A 23,280-nucleotide genomic window follows, 5' to 3' on the forward strand; every position below is an offset into this window, starting at 1 on the left:
TGTCCGCGACGCTCTCGTGGCCTGCAGATCTCATTGGCCCTCGGCGGAGAAACTGGTGAACCTCGCGGTCTGGGCACCTTAACAACGGGCTCCTAAATTTGGCTGTAAAAGAGGTGCAGATGTGAGAGTCACCCTGCCACAGAGAAGCCCACGCCCTCCTCCCTTCCACCCCAAGACTACACTCTCCAGAGGCCTCTGCGGCCACTTCCGCCCTCTCTTCCGCTCTCCCCTTAGCGTGAGGAGTTGGCGTAACAGGAACACTTCCGGCCGGTGGAGTCCGCCCGTCAGGCTGGTTGGCAACGGCGTTGGCAACGGCGTAGATAACTATTCGGGTCCTTGTCACACCTCTGCTCTTGGTTCCCGAGCTTCAGCCTCAGAATCGGTAACGTGCACCCGGCGTTCCGTGAGTGCCCAATAGTCACTGCCTCGTCCACTCAGCACGTCCTCATGCTTGTCCCGGTTTTACTCACGAGGACACAGTCTGCCTTAGGGACAAACCCTTACTCCACTGCTGGAGGATATGGGCTTCACTCTCTGGCCAGAGCTTGGGGCTGAGCTTGAGGGTGCTCCGTCACCCTGGGCCCTTTCTCCAGGAGGCTAGATGGGAATTGGCTTGTGGTGGTGAATTCTGTGACACTCCCAATCCCCAGTAGTGGAGCTCTGGAGCACACCCCGCCTGCACATGGGAGGGGTTTTCTAACTAGGCATGCTCTTTTTTCTCTTCACATCCTCAGATCTGCCTTCTGAGACTTTGCCCTTCTTCAGGGAGAGCACTCAGGAGATCAGGAAAATGGCCACGGGGCTCCTGAAAGCCAAAAAAGAGGTGAGAATTCCCGTAAAATTCCATCTTGGCTGTCAAGAGGATGAATCCATTCCCCTTTCTTGCTCTGGAGGCTGCCTTATTGGTATTGGGCAAAGCACTTTCCTGGTCCTGGAGGAGTGGCTTACATGGAGTTTCCCTCAACATTTCTTTCTGCTCCATCCATACTTCAGTCATCCTCGAAGTAGTTAATTGTGAACAACACACATGGAGCAATTTAAATAAAAATACAGGGACATCCAGGCTTAATTGTCCAGTGATAAGGATGAAAGGCAGGGACAGCAGAGTAGACTGTGGCCTGAAGTGGCTAGGGAGGACTTCCAGGAGAAGTAGGGCTGTTTGAACTACCCCTGCGAGTCTGGTACATTGGAGAATTGGTGAAGACATACCAGTGGGAGGGCAGGAAGAATGGTTAGTCTGAGGCTGGGCCACTGGGCACACTGCCCTTAACACAGTGTGGGAAGGTCATATTTTAGGTTGATTTTTAAATAATGTACTGGTGAAGATACAGACTATCTTCACCAGTACATGATATAGTCTAACCTGAATTTTACATTTGAGAGCATTTTCAGCATCTGGCAATGGGGAGATTTCACCAAAAATTCTGGATTGCTTGCCTCTCAGAAAATAAACTGCACTCTACTTTGGTGTCAGGGAATTTGAGCTGAACAGTGTCTGCATCATTTGGACAGGTCCTGCAGAGTCTATTTGCTATAGTTTCCATAGTATCCTCCATACTGAGGTTGAAACCATTGAAATCTAACGTTTTGCCTGTCTCTGTAATTTTTATTACCTGCCTGGCCCCAGAAGGACTTTTATTTTCCACCTCTCTGAGTCTGGGTGGCCAGGTCAAGTGCCAGGCTGAGGAGTGTAGACTTTGAGTAAGATGGAATTTTTTTTTTTTTTTTTTTTTTTTTGCGGTACGCGGGCCTCTCACTGTTGTGGCCTCTCCCGTTACGGAGCACAGGCTCCGGACGCGCAGGCTCAGCGGCCATGGCTCACGGGCCCAACCGCTCCGCGGCGTGTGGGATCTTCCTGGACCGGGGCACGAACCCGTGTCCCCTGCATCGGCAGGCGGACTCTCAACCACTGCGCCACCAGGGAAGCCAAGTAAGATGGATTTTGAAGGATGTTGAGAAGGGATTTGACATAGGAAATCAGAGCTATAGGCACATAGGAACTTAAGGGGAAACTTTCTAACCCCTGAGAATGGTGACTATGATGAGTTTGACTTAATTGAATGTGACTGATATTTATTGAGCACCAACACAGTTGCCAGGCTTGTTTACTATCATTTTTGATATGCACTAACTTTGTTATTTCAGATCTGCCTTCGTTGTCTTGATTTCTTGTTTTTTTAAAATAAATTTATTTATTTTAATTATTTATTTTTGGCTGAGTTGGGTCCTCATTGCTGTGCATGGGCCCTCTCTAGTTGCAGTGAGCGGGGGCTGCTCCTCCCCATGGTGCACGGGCCCCTCATTGTGGTGGCTTCTCTTGTTGCGGAGCATGGGCTCTAGAGTGCAGGCTCAGTAGTTGTGGTGCACGGGCTTATTTGCTCGGCGGCACGTGGGATCCTCCCGGACCAGGGATCGAACCCGTGTCCCCTTCATTGGCAGGCGGATTCTTAACCACTGCACCACCAGGGAAGCCTTCTTGGTTTATTCTTAATCCTGGTCTCCATGTTAGATATTTACAATTTCCTAGGCATTATCAGAACAACTTTGAGAGTTCTGCATTTCTCATTTGTAAAATATTATATTCATCTGAAAAGTGTTAGTACCAGGAATGCATGGGAAATCTGGGGCATTTCCTAAGGTAACATTGAATCTTTGTGTGTACTTTCTTCCCCACTTATAATGTTACTAGGGAAGCATTCTGATTTTCTGGGAAAAGCCAGAAATTTGTGTGAGCTGACTTTTCCTGCTCTTAATACTTTAAAAAAGAAAAAAGAAGAAAAAGCATTATGAAAACTTGACAAAAGTGCACAAGCATGTGAATTGGTAAGTTGTTTAAGATGAAACCTGTGTGCCTAGAGGAGTACCTGGCACACATGATATGTTTGGTGCATGGAGGAACCACACCTTAAAGAAATTAATTTGAAGGAACTAATAAGTAACAAGGGAGTTTCTGTTTGTTTTGATATGTTATTTGGGGCATGTAATTAACCACATATTTCAGGGGGTTTGACAAGGATTTCCAGGTACTCTAATATGCATGACATCTGAATTACACAAAACAATTTAAGCAAATATACAGTAGGATATTAGCTATCACTGCCTGAGAGGGTAAAGTAGAATTTGTAACAAATGAGTTGGGCTGGCAGGCACATCATGTTACTAATTCTTAGTATTTTCTCCTTGATTCCATTGAACAAATTTGCTGAATGTTTACTGTTTGCAGAACTCTTGATAGACTACATTCAGTGATGTGTAAAGCACAGCCTGCACACTTATGAGTCTTGCATTTTATTTTTAGATTTCTTTATCATTGGGATTTGGTCAATTTTATATACATACACACACACACCCCTACATACATACATTTTGATAGACCTTAATGATAAGTTAGTATTGTATTAAAGCTAGTGACATTATATCTACTCAGACCCATTTTTTAATAGATGAAGGAACAACCAACATTTATCCAACTGAAAGCGATTTCTATAATAGTGCTTTGAGTGAATGATCCAATCCACTAGTTCTCAATTTGGGGGAACATTTAACTTGTTCCCAATATTTAACTGTTGCAAATAATGCTTCTGTGGTCAACTTTGTGCATGAAATTCTTTTATAGATTTGTATTTATTCTCAAAACTAAAATATGACAAGGTGAGTAGAAATAAATATTTTGAAGCAATGAGCACTCACACCAGTTGGAGCTTCGGAACCCTGCTTGTTCTAAAACATGTGATCCTATCAATTATTTCTTCCTTTTTTGAGATTCCTTTCTTCCATCACCATGTTTCACTTTACACTATGCAGTTTTTTTGTTTTTGTTACACTGTGCAGTGTTACATTCCCAGGGTAGACCTACCAGTGCAGATCTTCTTCTCTCATGTGAATGTTCACAATAATGTCCTGATTTGTTTCCCCATGCTGATATGTTCCTTTGCTACCCATTGCATCTGTAATCCTCACATCCCCCAAACATTACAGTAACATCACTTTTCTGTTCAGAAGTCTTCCTTCAGTGTCTCAACAACAGTGTCTTAGATATTCAGGGCAGTCTTCACTTCAAATGTGTTCTGTTTATGGCATCATGTTCTGACTATTCATTCTGAAAATGTGTTTATTGCCAGCACAGTGAAGTAATCTCATATACACCTTTAATTTAGATTAAATTCACTTTTTAGGCACTTGGCTGGAAAAAGAGAGAAAAATAACTATTCAAGTCATGCAAATAAATCTATCCTCTATCACCTAATGACTTCATGCCTGGGAGGCAGTGAGAAATGGGAGGACTGAATCTGTTGCTGTGTGAATCTCTCTTAGGCGTTTGTGACAGCATGAGCATCTTGGCAATCAATTAACCTTGATCTCAAGGTTAATATTACTTGCAAAGTATTTTTCATATAACATGACTCCTTTATCAATGTATAGGTTAGCCTTTGCTTCATAACAAACTACCCAAAACTTACTGACTTAAAACAAAATAATTTAGGGACTTACCTGGTGGTCCAGTGGTTAAGACTCCGTGCTCCCAATGCAGGGGGCCTGGGTTGCATTCCTGGTCAGGGAACTAGATCCCGCATGCTGTAATAAAAGTTCCCGCATATCGCAACTAAAAGATCCCACATGCCGCAATGAAGATCTCACATGCGGCAACGAAGATCCCGAGTGCTGCGACTAAGACCCGGTATAGCCAAATAACTAAATAAATATTTAAAAAGAAAAACAAAATAATTTATTAGCACACAATTTGATAGGTCAGCATTTTGAGCTGGGCACAGATGGATGTTTTGCAGGTTTCACTTGTGCTCTTGTTGCTGCAGTCAGCTGGTGGTTTGACTGGGGCTGGGTGACTATCCATGCATGACAGTTACCAAGCTGGTTGTCTCAGGTGTGTTGGTTTTTCTTGGTTCTTCTCCATGTAGGCTTGGGTTTGTTCTAGAGACTCTGCTTAGGCTTGATCAAACGATGGTCTTGGGTTTCCCTGCACAGCAAGAGAGAGGACAACCCCAATGGACAAGCACGTTTTAAGCCTCAGCTCGTGTTATGTTTGCTAATGTCCCTTTGATCAAAGCAAGGCACATAGCCAAGTGCAGAGTTGTGGAAGGGACTAACACAAGGGTGTAGATATAGGGAGATGTTATACAGTGGGGTTCATTACTGTAACTACCCTCTGGTCCCAGTGATCCATGTCCTTCCCTTGTGCAAGATAAACTCACCCCCTCCCAGGATCCCCAGAAGTTTCACCCTCAAAGTCCAGTATCATATGCATATCAGTCTGGATGTGGCTAAGGCTTCTTCAGTGAAACTCTTTTTGAGTCAGAGATGTATACTAAAAAGACAATTTATTTGTTTCCCTCTACCCCCAACTACCCACCTAGCACACAGTGGTGAGATATGGACAGGAAAACTGCAATATACACTCCCATTCAAAAAGGGAAGGAGTTGGAGGCACATAGGAGGCCTCTTCATTTTGAACTGTCTACATCCCTTTTAGTAAAGCTGATATGACTTCTTTAGAGTATATATATATATTTTTTAATTTATTTTTTTTATTTATATATTTTTGGCTGCGTTGGGTCTTTGTTGCTGTGCGTGGACTTTCCCTAGTTGCGGCGAGCAGAGGCTGTCTTTGTTGCAGTGCGCGGGCTTCTCATTGCAGTGTCTTCTCTTGTTGCAGAGCATGGGCTCTAGGCACGTGGTCTTCAGTAGTTGTGGGGCACAGGCTCAGTAGTTGTGGCTCATGGGCTCTAGAGCGCACCCTCAGTGGCTTTCGGGCTTAGTTGCTCCGTGGCATGTGGGACCTTCCCGGACCAGGGCTCGAACCCATGTCTCCTGCATTGGCAGGCAGAGTCTTAACCACTGTGCCACCAGGAAAGCCCTGATATAACTTCTTTAAAAACTCTTTGGGTTTCCCATGTATCAGATTATATTACTCTATTAAACAAAAAGCTACAATCACATTTCCTTTCCAGATAGGCCTCTAATCTTTGGGCAGGGTGTCAGTGCTATGGGACAATACCTGCAAGAATCTCAGAAGCCCTTTTGTCTACTAGGTATCACCTTAACAATTTCAGAGGTCATAACATTTGGGTCTTTTAGCCAAACTCTTGATCTTTACCCTGAGGCCATTTCTTATTTTGAGACTCTTATTGGCTGGAGAGACTGGAGATGTAAAACAGTTTTATTTTCCAACCCAGCAAGTCCTGGCTTGTCTATATTTCCTCTAACTTACGCTTGCGAACTGCTTAGTTGTTTCTTTAACTCTTCTCTTTCTATACATTATCATGTATAGAAGCTAGGTAGAAGCATCCAACTGAAGCTTTTAACAGGCTTTCAGGAGATCTGTTTAGTCAGATGTGAAAATTCATTAGGTATTTTTTCTTTATTCTAAATTAGTCCCCCAGACTGCTAGCTATGTTGCTACTCAGTGGGAGAGCTTTGAAATGGATCATCCAGTTAGTGTTTACCATACCCTCCCTACATGCATGGGTCTCAGACAAAGAAACCATGACTCTTTCTAGAGCTGCAGGAATACCAGTTGTATTAAACTTGTTGAAATGATGTAGGTTGGTCTGTAACGTAGCTCCTTTGTCAGAGATTTTCAAGGTATGTGTGTGTGTGTTTATTCTGAGGAGGATCTATAAGATCAGATCACTACAGGGACTGGGCAGGAACTTGAATGAGTGAATAGTCTTTTTCTCTCTAACATTTAATTATGAACAGCTTCAAACATAAAGAAAAAAATACAAAGACTTGTACATTGACATTCACATACCCACCACCTAGATTCAGTAATGAGTATTTTGCAACATGTGCTTTACCACCTGTCTATTCACATGTGTAGTCCTCTACCATCAGTTCAAGGGTAGTATTCAAATATTGCCTTAAATGCACAATAGAGGACAGAGTTTCATATTCCTTTGACCTTTCAGACTTTCTGTAGGCTGCTACAACCTGCCTGCTCTCTTCCCAGCTAGCCACTTTTCACTCTTTATTCCCTCCCATCTCACATGCTTTGTCTGGAGTACCTAGCCTTCCTTGCTCCTTCATCCTTTGAATCCTGCCTAGCCTTTAAGACCAAGATCATACTGCCCTCTCATGAAACCATTTCTGATCTCTGTATCCTACAGTGACCTCTCCCTCTCCAGATTCCTCTGACCCAGTGATTTGCAACCACGACTATACACAGGAGCCCTTAAAAGTATAAAAGCCTTATCCCTGAAGAGTCTGATTTTATTGATTTGTGGTGGGACCCAAGAATCCGTAATTTAAAACACCACACAGAGGGCTTCCCTGGTGGTGGTTGAGAGTCCGCCTGCCGATGCGGGGGACGCGGGTTCGTGCCCCGGTCCGGGAAGATCCCACATGCCGCGAATCGGCTGTGCCTGTGAGCCATGGCCACTGAGCTTGCGCGTCCGGAGCCTGTGTTCCGCGACGGGAGAGGCCACAACAGTGAGAGGCCCGCGTACCGCAAAAAAAAAAAAAAAAAAAAAACACCACACACAGAATTCCCTGGCAGTCCAGTGGTTAGGACTTGGCATTTTCACTGCCGAGGGCGTGGGTTCAGCCCCTGGTTGGAGAACTAAGATCCTGCAAGCTGCGCAGCATGGACAAAAACAAAACAAAAACCCAAAAAACAAACAAAAAAAAAACCCCTCACCACACACTTACTGTGTGGAGCAGTCAGTTGTCTGAGTCCTTACATTTATCAACTCATGTGATCCTCAGCACAACCTGGGAGATAAACACTGTTATTCTTAGTTCAGAGAAGAAGAAACTGAGGTGCTGAGAGGTTAACTAATTTGCCTAAGGGTACACTAGTTGGGGACAGATAGGTTCCAAATCCAGGCAGAGTGTTTTGAATCCAGGCTCTTCACCACCATCCACTTCCATTCCTCAGGCCTGAGCAGTGCAAGTGGCAGTGTGAGGGAGGGGAAGGAGTGAGCCCTGCCTGAAGTATACATAGTGATGGGTTATTCATCCCCTGCCCCAGAGGCTGAGCTGCTTCATGTAGAACATAAATGCTTAGACCAAGTAGTCTCTGAGATTCTTCAAACTCAGCAAGAGAATTATTCTTTTAATGTAGTGTGTATGATGTCTTCCTCCTCTTCCTGCTTAGATTTAAAGCTCCCAATGTGAAAGAACTTTTGTTTTTATCCCCCATAGCAGTGAGCCTAGCATGTTGACAGTGATAGGTGCACAATGATGCTGGCTGGAGAGAGATGGGAGAGTAATGGTCTTTGAACTATTGGCACGAAGGTCATGTATGGGAGGAGAAAAATTCTTTTTTTCATTGGCTGTAAATTAGACACAAGACATATTCACAAGAGAAAAACAATCGGAAATTTATTAACATGTGCATCATGCATACACATGGGAGTACTCAGTGATGGGTAACTCAAAAGGGGTGGTTAGAACTTGAGCTTATATAGCATCTTAACAAAATAGCAATAACTTTAGAGAAGTGACAAGACAAAGGAAAAGGACTTTGAGTTTCTAGGCAGCAAACTGTGGGAAGGTTAATAATATATGGGGGAACTAATGGAAGATAAGGGCTAGTTAGTAAAGGTTTGCTATGTAGATTTCTCTGGTGCCTATCCCTGGGCTGATAAGGGTCTAGAGTTGTATCTGGTGATTAATTTCTGTCCTCCTGGTAGAGAGGGGAAGGGGGACACCTTTGCAAATTTATGTTCTGCTTTTAGGCAAATGGGAGAGGGCAGAGAGCTTTTCTTGTGTCTGCTTATTAATTGCCTTCAGCTCAAAATAATCCTTATGCCAAAGTGGCATATTTTAGAGTGGTATATTCTGTTACCCTTTATTCATCATCCATAGTAAGGTCTAGAAATCTTCTCTACCTCCTCAGGGATGCCTTTTGATCTCTCATCCTGAGGTGTGGACAAGGCAGACTCCTGGATGAGCAGAGGTGTGTTTTGTGTTAAAAGGCATTCATGGCGTTCGGGGATGTGGCTGTGGACTTCACCCAGGAGGAATGGAGGTTGTTGAGCCCTGCTCAGAGGACCTTGCACAGGGAGGTGATGCTGGAGACTTATAACCACTTGGTCTCACTAGGTAAGAATGGCTTCCCATAGCACTTAAAGTCTGGCTCACAGTATTTTCTATATGTCACAAAGAAAGGCTACTCACAAAGCAGCTTTGTCTTAGGGTTGGGCTTCAAAACAAAAATTTACCTTTTTCCTCAGGTGGATCTGGATTCAGTAGAGTTGAAAGCAGGTAGATTTATTCATATTGTGTATGCCACTCTGCATTTTTTTTCCTTACTTTTCTTACTTTATGCCCCAAACCCAGGAGATTTTCATTCACCGTGTTAATATGCTGTTTTTCTGATTGGAGTCACCTTTTCTTACTCAACCCTTCTACTGCAGGGAGTTCACTATTCATAGGTCCTCTGTATCACCCTCTGGGTTTCCCTCCATTTTGTCTCTGAGTTCTGGAATGGCCCCTTGAGGTCATAACCAAGAGTCTCCTTTTTTTCTTTCCTTATGAGCAGAAATTCCATTTTGCAAACCAAAACTCATTTCTCAGCTGGAGCAAGGGGAAGAGCCCTGGATAGAGGAGAGGCAACGTCCGCCGAGTCTCTGTCCAGGTGAGTGTGACACAGGGTATTTGGAACCGTCTGCAGCATGGCAGGTAGGGAAGGATGAGGCATCTCTCAGGTACTGGGAGGAAGCTCTTTTCCAGGCCCCTAGGTCCCTGGTAAGGCTGCCTGGCATGACCTCTTTTCCAGAATATCATCTTCAGTTAAGGGAGGGACTTTCCTGGTTTCTTTGTCGCTTCCCTCCACTAGGAAGCCTCCCTTCCTCGCACTTCGCATTGTTTTCTGCGGAGGATACTTGTGACCAGTTCAGTCTGCTGCCATTTTCAGAAGTGGGCTTCATCCTATTTATTTTTGACTTGATATTTGGAAATTACTTCAAAATTACAGAAAATTTGCAAAAATAAAAATAGTACAAAGAACATTCTTATGTCCTCTACACATACACATATATGTATAAACAGATATGGCATATATATTCTTATAAAATGGCATCATAAAATCACCTACTAATATTTCACCCAGTTTGCTTTATCATTGGCTTGCGTGTCTCTTGTGTGCCTGCTCTCCCTTCTCCCTCCACCATACGTATGTGTATGTATTTATGTATATGTATATATATTTGTGTGTACGTATATATGTAGGTTCATATGTGGATGTAGGTTAAAAGATTTTCTAAGAATGGTGATATTCTCATATAACCACAGTACAGTTATCAACTTCAGTAAACTTAACTTCAACACAATAATTTTATCTAATACCTGCCATCTACCTCTCATAATCATCAGTAGACACAGTAGTATTTTTTCCTCCCCAGAACATGACCCAGTAGTGCATTTACGTGGCATATCTATTTAGTCTGTCTTAATATAGACCATTTCAATAACCTCTCTTTAGAAGTATACAGTTCCACAGCTCCTTTTTTAATAGCTTCATTGAGTTATAACTTAAATACCATAATCTACTTATTGTAAGTGTACAGTTCAGTTATTTTGAGTAAACATTCCATCACTCTAAAAAGTTACCTTGTGCCCATTTGCATTTATTTCTCCTCCCATGTGCGCTCCAGGAAACCAATGATATGCTGTCTCTATAGATTTGTGTTTCTGGACATTTTATATAAATGGTATCATAAAATATATATTTGTCTTTGTATCTGGCTTCAATACATAATGTTTGAGGTTCAGCATAATGTTTTTGAGGTTCATCCATGTTGCAGCATGTACTGGTAATTCATTCCTTTTTATTGCCATATAATATTCCACTGTATTGATATACCACATTTTGTCTAGCTATTCACAGGTTGATGTGAATTGGATTGTCCACTTTTTGGTTATTGTGAATAGTGCTGCTAGGAATAGTCATGTACCAGTCTTGATGTGGACATATGTTTTCATTTCTCTTGGGTAGATAACTAAGACTAGAATTTCTGGATTGTATGGTATGTTTATGTTTAACCTTTTAAGAAACTGCATAATTATTTTCCCAAGTGGCTGTACATTTCTATTAGCATTTATGTTTTACATTTCTATTATGTTTATATTTTCTATTTTTGCATTTTCTAGTAGCAGTGTTTTAGAGTGTCAGTTTCTCTACATCCTTGCTAGCACTTGGAATTGTCTCTAATTTTGATTACAGACATTCTAGTGGGTGTGTAGTGGTATTGCATTGTGGTTTAATTTGCATTTCCCTAATGACTGATAATGTTAATCTTTTCATGTGCTTATTAACCATTTGCATATCTTCTTTGGTGAAATAGCTACTCAGTTCTTTTGCCCATTTTTAAGTTGGATTGTTTGTCTTCTTTTTGAGTTGTAAGAATTTTTCATATATTCAAGACACAAGTCCTATATCACATACAGGATTTTCAATTATTTTCAACTATGGAATGAAGTTTCAGAAAAAAGACAAGTCTGTGGATTGTCTTTTCATTCTCTTAATGGTGTCTTTTCAAGCATAAATGTTTTAAATTTTGATGATGTTCAATTTAACAATTTTCTAATGGATTGTGCTTTTTGTGGTGTAACTATGAAGTTTGCTTAACTCGAGGCCACATAGATTTTCTTCTTTGGTTTCTTCTAGATGTTTTATATTTTTAGCTTTTACACTTAAGCCTGTGATCCATTTTTAGTTAATTTTTATGTGTCATGTGTGGTGAAAGTCTAAATTCATTTTCTTGCATATGAATATTCAATTGTCCTGGCAGTATTTGTTAAAAATAGTATGCTTGACATAGAGAATGGACTTGAGGACACGGGGAGGGGGAAGGGTAAGCTGGGATGAAGTGAGAGAGTAGCATGGACATATATACACTACCAAATGTAAAATAGATAGCTAGTGGGAAGCGGCCACATAGCACAGGGAATCACCTCAGTGCTTTGTGACCACCTGGAGGGGTGGGATAGGGAGGGAAGGAGGGAGACGCAAGAGGGAGGAGATGTGGGGATGTGTGTATATGTGTGGCTGATTCACTTTGTTATAGAGCAGAAACTAACACACCATTGTGGGACAATTGTGCTCCAATGAGGGTGTTAAGAAAAAAAAAAAATAGTATGCTTTCCCTCATTCAGTTGCCATGGCTCCTTTGTTGAAAATCAGTTGACTGTAAACGATTCATTTCTGGACTCCTAATTTTGTTCCATCGATCTCTGTGTTTCTTCATATGACAGTAGCACACTATCTTCATTACTGGGGTCTTATATTAAGTTTTGAGGTTGAGGAGTGTAAATACTCTAACTTTTTCAAAATTATTTTGGCTATTCTATGTTTTTTGAATTAGCACATAAATTTGGGGGTCAGATTGTCAATTTCTACAAAACAAAACAAGACTTACTCTTGTTTTGATAGGGTTTGCATTGAATTTATCAATCAATTTAGGGAGAATCACTGTTTTAATAATATTGAGTCTTCTAATTTATGGTTGTCTATTTAGGACTTTAATTTTTCTCAGCAATGTTTTAAAATGTTCACCTTACATGTCTTGTAATACTTGTGTCAAATTTATTTCTCGATATTTTATTATTATCTATGTTATTGTGAATGGTATTGTTTTCTTAATTTCATTTGTGGAATGTTCATTGCTAGTATGTAGAAATACAATTGATTTTTGTATTTTGAGCTTTTATCGTATTACCTTATTAAATACAATGATTACTTATTGTCTCTTTATTGAGGATTCCTTGGAATTTTGTACATCCTGGCTCCTATAATCTGTGAACAAAAAAAGAGAGGTTTACTTCTTCCTTTCCAATTTAGATGTCTTTAACTTCTCCTCTTCCTTGTTCTGCTACTCCCCTCCTTTAGCCTTTTGGCTAGAACTTCCAGTGCAGTGTAGAATGGAGTTGTTGATAACAGACATTCTTGTCTGGTTTCTGAACTTAGAGGAAAATATTCAGTCTTTTATCATTAAATATGATGTTAGCTGTAAGTTTTATATAGATGCCCTTTATCAGGTTGAGGAAGTTCCATTCAATTCCTAGTTTGTGGAGTATTTTTTAAGAATGGGTATTGGATTTTGTTAGATGTTTCTGCATCTGTTGAGATGTTCATGTAGTTTTTGTCTTTATTTTGTTAGTGTGGTGTATTTCATTAATTGATTTGCAGATGTTAAATGAGCTTTGCATTCCTGGAATAAATCCTACTTTATTATAATGTATAATTCTTTTTGACTTGCTGCTGGATTTAGTTTGCTAATATTTTGTTAAGGATTTTTTCACCTCTGTTCATGAAGGGTATTTATCTGTATTTTACTTTCTTTTTGATATCTTTGTCTGCTCTGGTATCAGGATAATGACTACATATAATGAGTGGTGAAATTTTCTCTCCTCTATTTTCTGTAAGAACTTGTGAAGAATTTGTATCATTTCTTCTTTAAGTATTGGTTAGAATCCCCCAGTGAAGACACTTGAACAAGGGCTTGTCTTTGTGTGAAGACTTTTAATTACTAATTCAATCTTGTTACTTATTACAGGTCTATTCAGATACTCTAGTTTTTATTGAGTTAGTTTTGGTAGTTTGTGTTTTTCTAGAATTTTTCTGTTTTGCCTTTGTTGTCCAGTTGTTGGCATAAAGTTGTTTATACTACTTTTAATCCTTCTAATTTCTGTGAGGTCAGTAATGATGTTCCCTCTTTCTTTCTTGATTTGGTAATTTCTGTCTTCTCTATTTTTTCTTGTTCATTCTAGCTAAAGATTGTTCAATTTTGTTGATCTCTTCAAAAATCAACTTTTAATTTCATTGATTTTCTCTACTCATTCTGGTTTTCTATTTGATTAATTTTTTATAAATGTATTATTTCTTTCCTTCTGCTTATTAATTTGCTCTTTTTGTAATTTCTTAAGATAGAAGCTTAGACAGTTGATTTGAAACCATTCTTCTTCCTTAATGCAGGCACTTAAACCTATAAATCTCTCTCTAATCACTTCTTTAGCTACATTCCATAAATTTTTTTTCATCCCATAAATTTTATTATGCTGGGTTTTGTTTTCATTCTGTTCAAAATATGTTTCAATTTCTCTTCTGATTTCTTCTCTGTCCCTGAGTTACTTAGAGGTATCTTGTTTAATTTCTACATATTTGTGGATTTTCCATCTTTCTTTCATTTGTTGATTTCTAATTTCACTCCTTTGTGGTAGAAAAACATGCTTTATATAGCTTTAACGGTTATTTGTTTTTTGGCCTAGCATATGATCTGTTCTGAAGAATGGTCTATGTGCACTTAAAAAGAATATGCATTCTGCAGTCATTGGATAGAATGTTCCATACATATCAGTTTGGTCAAGTTGGTTTATTAAGTTTTCTGTATCCCTGGAGATTTTCTGTCTAGTTGTTTCTATTATTGAGAATAGGATAGTGAAATTTCCAATTATTGTTGAATTATCTAATTCTTCTTTTAGTTCTGTAAGTTTTTGTCTCATGTATTTTGGGGCTTTGTTTTTAGTTGTGGATACCTTTATAATTGTTTTACTTTTTTGATTTATTGCCCTTTTGTCTTTATGAAATACCTCTCTTTTTGTCTAGCAATAATCCTTGTCTTCAAATCTATTTTGTGTACTATTAATATAGTAGCCATTCCAATTCCCTTGTGATTATGTGATTACTGTTTGCATGGTATATCTTTTTTCATCCTTTTAACTTTTAACCTACTTGTGTTTTTGGATCCAGAATGTGTCCCTTGTAAATAGCACATTGTTTGATATTGCTTTTTTAATCTAGTGGGATAATCTCTGCCTTTTGTTTGGAGTGTTCAGTTTGTTCATATTTAATATAATTATTGATACGGTTTAAATCTGCCATTTTGCTATTTATTTTTAATATGTCTCATGTCTTTATTTCTCTAGCCTCTTTTATGGCATATTGTTGGTTTTTTTTATTTAAGTGTACTATTTTCATATCACTCTTGATTTTAAATTTGTTTTGGAGTTATTTCTTAATGCTGCTCTAGGAAATAAAATATGCACCTTAATTTATCACAGTCTACCTCTAATTAATACTAACTTAGTTCCGGTAAAATATTTATACATATATTATAAAGCCAACAATATTGTGTTATATTTATTGCCTTTTAAATAGTTTTTTGTATTTTAGAGAAATTTAGAGGAAAATATACATATGTTATCTTTTATATTTACCCACATATTTGCCAGTTTCAGTGGCCTTCATTTCTTTCTTTTCTTTTCTTTTCTTTTGATCCTGCTGCGTGGCATGCGCAATCTTAGTTCCCTGACCAGGGATCAATCCTGCGCCCCCCCGACAGTGGAAGCACGGAGTCTTAACCACTGCACTGCCAGGGACGTCCCTCAGTGGCCCTCATTTCTTCTTGTGGATTTGAGTTAGTGTCTCGTGTCATTTCTTTTCAACCTGAAGGACTTACTGAGTATTTCTTATAAGGCATGTTTGCTATCAACAGATTCTCTGAGTACTTGTTAATCTGAGAATATCTTTATATCGATTTCTCTTTTTTTTGGCTGCATCATGTGGCTTGTGGGATTGTGAGATTTTAGTTCCCTGACCAGGGATTGAACCTGGGCCCTCAGCAGTGAGAGCTTGGAGTCCTAATCACTGGACCTCCAGGGAATTCCCTCAATTTCACTTTTGAAGCATAGTTTTGTGAGAATAGAATTCTTCATAGATAGAAGTCTTTTCTCTTTTATTCCAGCACCTTAAATACATTATTCCACTGCCTTCTGGTCTCCATTGTCTCTGATGAGAAGTTAGCACTAGTCATATGGTTTTTCCCCTTGTACATGTTGAGTCATTTTTCCTTTGCTGTTTTCAAGATTTCCTTTTTGTCTTTTTTTTTCTGATAGTCAACATTTTGGCTATGATGTGTCTAGCTAGGATCTCTTTGTGTTTATTTTGGGGTTTGTTGAGCTTCTTGGATCTGTAGATTGTTGTTCATCTAATTTGGAAGATTTTGTTTTTTTTTTTAATTTGGAACTTTTTAAGCCATAATTTCTTCAGATTTTTTTTCTGCTCTTTTCTCTCTGTCTTCTCCTTCCTGAGTTACCATTACACATAGGTTTGGTTTACCTGATGGTGTCTTACAGGTTTCTGGGCTCTTTGTTTTTCTTCAGTCTTTCTTTAACTCTGTTCTTCTGTTTTAGGTAATTTCTATTGATTTATCTTCAGGTTCACTGGTTCTGTTACAAAGTCAAATATGTTGTGGTATCTCTCTAGTAACTTTGTAATTTTAGTTATTTTACTTTTTAATTTCACAATTTCCTTTTGTTTCTTATTAATAGTTTTTATTCTTTGTTGAGATTCTCCATTTTAAGTTGTTATCATACTTACCTTTAATTTTTCACACATTGTTTTCTTTAGTTCTTTGACTATATTCATAGTATCTGCTTTGAAGTCTTTTTTTTTTTCCCTGTATCAGCATCTGGGCCCACTCATCAACAGTTTCTATTGGCTGCATTTTTTTCCCTAGGTGTGTGTCAGTCTTTCCTGTTTCTTTGAAAACTGGATATTTTAGATATTATATTGTAGCCATACAATAAACAGGTTGCAGGCTGGATTTGGCCCACTGAGCAGGTTTACTGTTTCCTACAATAAAAATTTAAAGCATAAAATGTGAAATAAAAAATAGATTTTGGGCAGTATGGCTGAATGGGAGACAGCTTGTGATGTGAACGTATGAATGACCAGTAGGCAAAGCAAAATGGCCTAGGCAGCCCTACCTATGACTGCTTTGACTAAAAACATTCTTTATTCAGCAGGATCAAAGCTAGAAATTCAACCTTGTCCCTCCTGTCCTCTGGCATTCTCTAGTCAGCAAGCCCTCAGCCAACATGTGTGGCTCAGTCATCTCCCTCAGTTTTTCTCAAGTTTATGTGCAGGAAATCATCTCCATTCAGGGAAACAATATTCAGAAGATCAGAAACAGCAGCAGGAGCAAGTCTTTGATCAAACCTGCTCAAGCAACAAAGCAGAAATTCAAGAGAGAGAAGAAGATTCCAAGCTTTTGTTTGGGAGAGTAAGTAAAAGCAGCACTTCAAAGGCATTCTCCAGAACCCTGGAAGAACAGCCAGTAAGGTCCAAGGAAGACAACACAGTGGTGGACATAGTGCCCAGCCCTGCCCAGAGGACAAACCTTGAGGAAACAGACAAAATATTACATGGTTTAGAAGTCTCAGGATTTGGAGCAATCAAATATGGAGAGTTTGGGCTAGGCTTTATCAAGGAGTCAAACCAGCTCAGCCTCCAGAAGACACACACAGGGGAGACCCCTTACATGTACACTGAGTGGGGAGAAAGCTTTAGCAGTATGTCAGTCCTCATCAAAAACCAGAGGACACACTCTGGGGAAAAGCCTTTTGTGTGCAGGGAATGTGGACGAGGCTTTACTTGGAAGTCAAACCTCATCACACACCAGAGGACACACTCAGGGGAGAAACCGTATGTGTGCAAGGAGTGTGGACGAGGCTTTACTTGGAAATCAAACCTCTTCACACATCAGAGGACACACTCAGGGGTCAAGCCTTATGTGTGCAAGGAATGTGGGCAGAGCTTTAGGCTGAAGTCAAACCTCATCACACACCAGAGGGCACACTCTGGGGAGAAGCCTTACATTTGCAAGGAATGTGGACATGGCTTTCGCCAGCATTCACACCTCATCAGACATAAGAGGACACATTCAGGAGAGAAGCCTTATGTTTGCAGGGAGTGTGAGCAAGGCTTTAGCCAGAAGTCACACCTCATTAGACACTTAAGGACACACACAGGAGAGAAACCTTATGTGTGCACAGAATGTGGGCGTCACTTTAGCTGGAAATCAAACCTCAAGACACACCAGAGGACACACTCAGGGGTTAAACCTTATGTGTGCCTGGAATGTGGGCAGTGCTTTAGCCTGAAGTCAAACCTCAACAAACACCAGAGGTCACACACAGGGGAGAAGCCATTTGTATGCAGGGAGTGTGGGAGAGCCTTTACCCGGAAATCAACCCTCATCACACACCAGAGGACACACTCAGGAGAGAAGCCATTTGTATGCACAGAGTGTGGGCGAGGCTTTAATGATAAGTCAACCCTCATCTCACACCAGAGGACACATTCAGGGGAAAAGCCTTTCATATGCAGGGAGTGTGGTAGAAAGTTTAGCCAGAAGCCAAACCTGTTTAGGCACAAGAGGGCACATTCAGGGAGTATATCCTTTGTGTGCAGGGAGTGTGGACAAGGCTTTTGTGATAAGTTAACTCTCATTACACACCAGAGGGCACACTCGGGGGGGAAGCCTCATGTATGCAGGGAGTGTGGGCAAGGCTTTAGCCGGCAGTCGCACCTTATTAGACATCAGAGGATCCATTCAGGAGAGAAGCCTTATATTTGTAGGAAGTGTGGGCGAGGCTTTAGTCGGAAATCAAACCTCATCAGACATCAGAGGACACACTCAGGATAGAAACCTTGTGTGGACAAGTAGTGAAACCTTTAGCCAATAGTCACACTGCATGAGACACCAGAAGTCCCACCCAGGGCTGTAGCTTTAGTAATAAGTCAGCCATTGCCAGAAACTAAAGTAGAAACATCTTATGTGTGATGGGAGTGTTCACGAGACTAATGGTAAGGGTCAACGCCTCCAATCCACCTGAAGGAGAATTGCTGGCCCATTTTCAGGGGCTCTGGCTTTCCCTAGTGGGGATGGTAGGTTGTGGAAGGTCTCTCAGGTAACTTGATGGAGAGAGTACTTATTAAGTAGGTTGAAATTAGAGAATTGATACTATTCCAATATCATTTCCCAAGTATACTTGAACACTCCTTCCACAGTAACCTGGATGTTACAAAAACAGCAATTCTAGAGTCCATCTCTTGATGTCTGTCTTACCTTCTAAGAACAAGAGACAGAAACCATGGCTGATTTAATCTTGGTTCCACAGAGCATGACCCAGCAGAGTCAGCTTCAGGGAGAGTTTGGAAAATGGTCAACTCATGGGGACAGAGATAGTGCTTGGGTAGAAGGTTTTATTATACAAAAGGCTGACAGGTAAGAAAGATTGTAGGTATCCTAGCTCTGAGTTTGGGAAGAGGTGTCCATTTTTGGAAATATCATATCTTTGCTTGCTTCCTGGGGCTGTCTCTGGTTTTCAGGTTGAATCCATATTGAAAATGTTTTTATTGACTAGTGTTTTTAGACTAGAAATGTACTATGTAGTGTTATAAAGAAAATATATACACATATACACACATATACAGAAATACAAAATGAAATTACTTTCTACTTTGAGTTACCATACAGCATCCCATTAGTAATTATTTGGTTTAAATTTTCCCAACCATTGTAAAATATACTACTTTTTTGGTTGAGAATACTCTTTGAAAATGGCAGTATCCCACAAATTCATTTAGAGTCGTGTCCCAAGGCCCAGTTTTTTTTTCATGAAACTTGACTAAATGACTGTGAATTTTCTTTGGAAAATAAGTTTTCTAACAACAGGCAGGAAAACGTAGAAATTGTATAATAACTTATCTTTTTATCTCTGTACAGGTATTTAGAATAAATTTGAAAACATAAGAGAAAGTGTATGAGTATTTAGAAAGTGGTGATGTAGGATTTAAAGTACAATACTCAGTGGTTGGGTCATTGGCTTTCAGTTAGGGAAAAAATAAACATAGGTCCCAAAGTTTCGATATCCAAAGGAGTTAGAGTTAGGGAATCACTATCTCAAATAATATGAGGTGTAAGAGTCATAATTTTTGTTCAAAATCTAAGTTTGAGTGGAGTGAGCAGAACCTGGTGAAAAATTATGAAATACTATCTTAAATGGAGCAGCTGGCATGGCCTGCCCTTCTTAGCCCTCCCCATGGTAAATCCTGGCCTCATGCTCTTACATTTTCTCAACAGAAAAATACCTTTTGAGTTTTAATCTCTTTAAGTCTTAGAACTTAATTACTCTTTTCCATAAAATCATGTCACAAAAATAAAGATTCCAAAATTAAACATGTACCTTTCACCAGTTTTTTAGCTTTCGGAAGGAATATTTCAGTTTTCAGTGTAATTGCCTCATAAAAATAAAAGATTTTGCCTTAAATTAGTTAAAACTCTCAACAGGAAAAAATAGAGCACTGCTGGTATATGAAGATTTAAATAGATTCAAAGAGATTTAAACTCTGGGAAACATTTCTATGGAGCAGCAACCAAACAGAAAGATCTGGAAATGTTCTGAGAAATAGGTAGAAAGAAGTCCCATCCTTTGACCCTGCCCAAGCCCACCTCTACTGATTCTTAAACCCACATCAGGCCTTCTGCTTAGAACCTCTCAGAAGAGACAGAATTAGGACAGGTAACCTGAGTTGTCTGCCTGGGCCTAGCATTAAAATCTGTGTGCAAATTTGGAAACTGATTAGGAGGCAAACACCACGTGGTATTCAGATATGTGAATCCTCTCAGTCTTGGAGGGGTTTTTTGGTTTTGTCTTTCAATCTGTGTCTGGACTATCCATCCACTATTGCCCTATATTTCATAACCTGAGGTGACAGCTCTAGATGTTTAAAACAGACAGAAAATGTGCCCCAGAGCAACCACTGCCCATCCTACCAATCCTATGGTAAGTAGTAGACTATACTGCAGAAAATTTTGAAGAAAAGATGATGAACAGTATGAAACAATGAATATTGCTTCAAATCCGTTAAGCCTGTTATGGTCACCATTGAGATGTTCCATTTTAAAAGGAGTAGCAGTAAATTTTAATGTAATTGTTTCATTTAATTCTAATTTATTATTATGGATCAGTGGTTCCCTAAGTATGGTCAGAGGATGTTTGGGGGCCCTTTCAAGTGATCTGCATGGTCAAAACAAATTTCATTATAACACTAAGACATTACTTGCTTTTTTCTCTTGTGCTGAAATTTGCATTGATGGTGCAGAAACAATCATGGATAAAACTGCTGGGCTTCTAGCATGAATCAAGGCAGTGTCACCAAACTGTACTACTAGTATTATTGTATTTTTTACCACCCCCTACTGTGTTAAAAAAATGCAAGTTCCACTTAAGAATGTTCTTCATAAAAAAGGAAAAATTAATTTTGTTAAATCTTGACCTTTGGGTACAACATTTTAAAATTATACTGTTAGGGATTCCCTGGTGGTGCAGTGGTTGAGAGTCCGCCTGCCGATGCAGGGGACACGGGTTCGTGCCCCGGTCCGGGAAGATCCCACATGCCGCAGAGCGGCTGGGCCCGTGAGCCATGGCCAATGAGCCTGCGCGTCTGGAGCCTGTGCTCCGCAACGGGAGAGGCCACAACTGTGAGAGGCCTGCGTACCGCAAAAAAATAAAATAAAATAATAAAATTATACTGTTAATTTTGAGATAACTGTAGATTCACACACGGTTGCAGGAAATTATATAGGGAGATCCCATGTACCCTTTACTCACTTTACTTCAATGGTAATGTCTTACAAAATGATACTATAATATCACAACCACGATACTAAAATTGATATGTACACATCTTTTAAAAACTATACGTGATGAAAAGAGAAATACACATAAAGTCCTTCATGTATGAAGTTGTTTCAAGGAAGTGCACTTCAATGATTGATTTGCAAGCTGAACCAGCTACCTTTTTATGGACACCAATTTTATTTGCAAGATTAGCTGACGAATTTTGAATAAGGTGACTCAGACTTGGATATTTGGTAGACATTTGTAAAAAAAATGAAGTGATTTTTTAAAACAGTAAAGAAAACTGACAGTAATTTTGTTAATTTGACTTTCAAGCAAAAAAATTAGAATATTGAAAAACAAGTTATCTGCCACCAAGAACTTGACAGTTTCCCAATACTTACTCCTTTATGATGAGATTGGTGATGATTTTAATGAATGTGATTTTATAATACCATATAATGAAATATGTTGATGGAAGATCTGCCTAATTCACTGAACCAATATTTTCCAATTAGTACATAATGCTGCAAAATCATCTGTGGGTATATTAAAGTATAAGACAGACAAATGGATTTCAAGAGATAAAAGCCAGATTCCACATTATAAGTAACCTTTAAGAAATTACTACTTGTTGATTTTTGGTGTATTATCAAAGGATAATGTTGACAATTACCTGAAAAGGTCTATTAAAACACTCCTCCATTTTCTAACTCTATATCTGTGTCAGGCCAGATTTTATTTATGTCAACAGGTTAAGTGCAGGAGCACATATAAAATACCAGCTATATTCTATTAAACTGGACATTAAGGAGATTTGCAAAAATATAAAACAATGCCACTCTTCTCACTTTTTTTTTTATGGTGGAAAATGTTCACACCCAAGTGAAAGTGAAACACTTTACTTTTCCCCTTTATGTGTGTTGTTTCTAGATGTTTATGGTCCGTAACCCACACTGAAAATACTACACACACACACACGCACACATCAGAAAAAAAGTTACATGTTATAATACCTAACATACTATTAACATCTATGCTTCATATAATTTAAACTAGGCATAGAAGAAACAAATGCAAAGAAAATACTTAACACCTACTGACAAATATAAACCTACAATCTGATGTATGCTGATCTATCTAGACAGAACACAAACTTGGGGCATATTCACTTCTAGAACTAAATGATATAATTAATCTCCTTCATGCTTTTGGCTATGTCTCTTTCTGATTATACTTGGCAATTATTTTTTTCTATTTTTTAAATCAAAGAAGCAGCTTTATGCTTTTAATCATTTCTTCAGTGTGTCTTTTATATTTTGTTAATTTCTGTTACTGTTTACTAATCTCAAGCTAATTTCTTTTTATTGTATTGATTTTTCAAGCTTATTTAATCATAATTTGGTTTATCTTTTTACTGTTCTGAAATTCATTTCATTTCTAAGTGGCATATAATTTTCATTTTTATTTTCTCTTTTAGACAAGAATTACTGTTTCAAAGAGTGCTTACAAATGGCTAGATGGACATATTCAATTTTACAATATCCTAGTATTTAGCTTTTTATTTTGTAGCATTGTAATCAGTGTATTTTGTGATTTCTTCCATTTTAATTCATAAAGTTCAGTTTTGAATGTGATCAAGCTCTGTATCGTAAAGCAAGTATTTAATGTGTGAGTGTGTGTATATCTATTTTAGTAATATGCCAAAATTAATACAAATGGTTATAAAATTTGATATTTTTCTAGATAGTTATTTTATTCTCCTGTTGTTTTATATTAATGATCTGTATTTTTATTTATTAATTTATATTATATGTTTAACACATGTAAAATTAAATCTGTGATATAAAT

At 39.0% G+C, this 23,280-nt stretch overlaps 1 protein-coding gene across 4 annotated transcripts; it reads left to right on the forward strand.

Annotated features, from left to right (window-relative positions):
• Window positions 1-274: 274 nt before the first annotated feature.
• Window positions 275-22,665, forward strand: ZNF875 (zinc finger protein 875). 4 transcript variants are annotated; one of them, XM_029212129.1, is made up of 5 exons: window positions 275-382; window positions 735-823; window positions 8,858-9,063; window positions 9,503-9,598; window positions 16,765-22,665. In XM_029212129.1, exons 3-5 carry the CDS (start codon window positions 8,943-8,945, stop codon window positions 18,447-18,449), a joined length of 1,902 nt encoding a protein of 633 aa, XP_029067962.1. In that variant the 5' UTR covers window positions 275-382; window positions 735-823; window positions 8,858-8,942; the 3' UTR covers window positions 18,450-22,665. The 4 variants fall into 4 exon arrangements, with proteins under 4 accessions (XP_029067962.1, XP_029067944.1, XP_029067953.1 ...); XM_029212111.1 differs by having other exon boundaries at window positions 8,937-9,063; XM_029212120.1 differs by having other exon boundaries at window positions 8,937-9,063; window positions 16,768-22,665.
• The last annotated feature ends 615 nt before the right edge of the window (window positions 22,666-23,280 follow it).

The sequence above is a fragment of the Monodon monoceros genome, unplaced genomic scaffold (assembly GCF_005190385.1).
Source record: "Monodon monoceros isolate NGI ecotype Baffin Bay Population unplaced genomic scaffold, NGI_Narwhal_1 Super_Scaffold_10, whole genome shotgun sequence".
NCBI lineage: Eukaryota > Metazoa > Chordata > Mammalia > Artiodactyla > Monodontidae > Monodon > Monodon monoceros.

Coding starts and splice junctions, on each gene's coding strand:
- ZNF875 (XM_029212111.1), top strand. CDS start 791: ATGGCCACGGGGCTCCTGAAAGCCAAAAAAGAG. Junction 824..8,936: donor TCCTGAAAGCCAAAAAAGAG/GTGAGAATTCCC, acceptor TTGTGTTAAAAG/GCATTCATGGCGTTCGGGGA. Junction 9,064..9,502: donor TAACCACTTGGTCTCACTAG/GTAAGAATGGCT, acceptor CCTTATGAGCAG/AAATTCCATTTTGCAAACCA.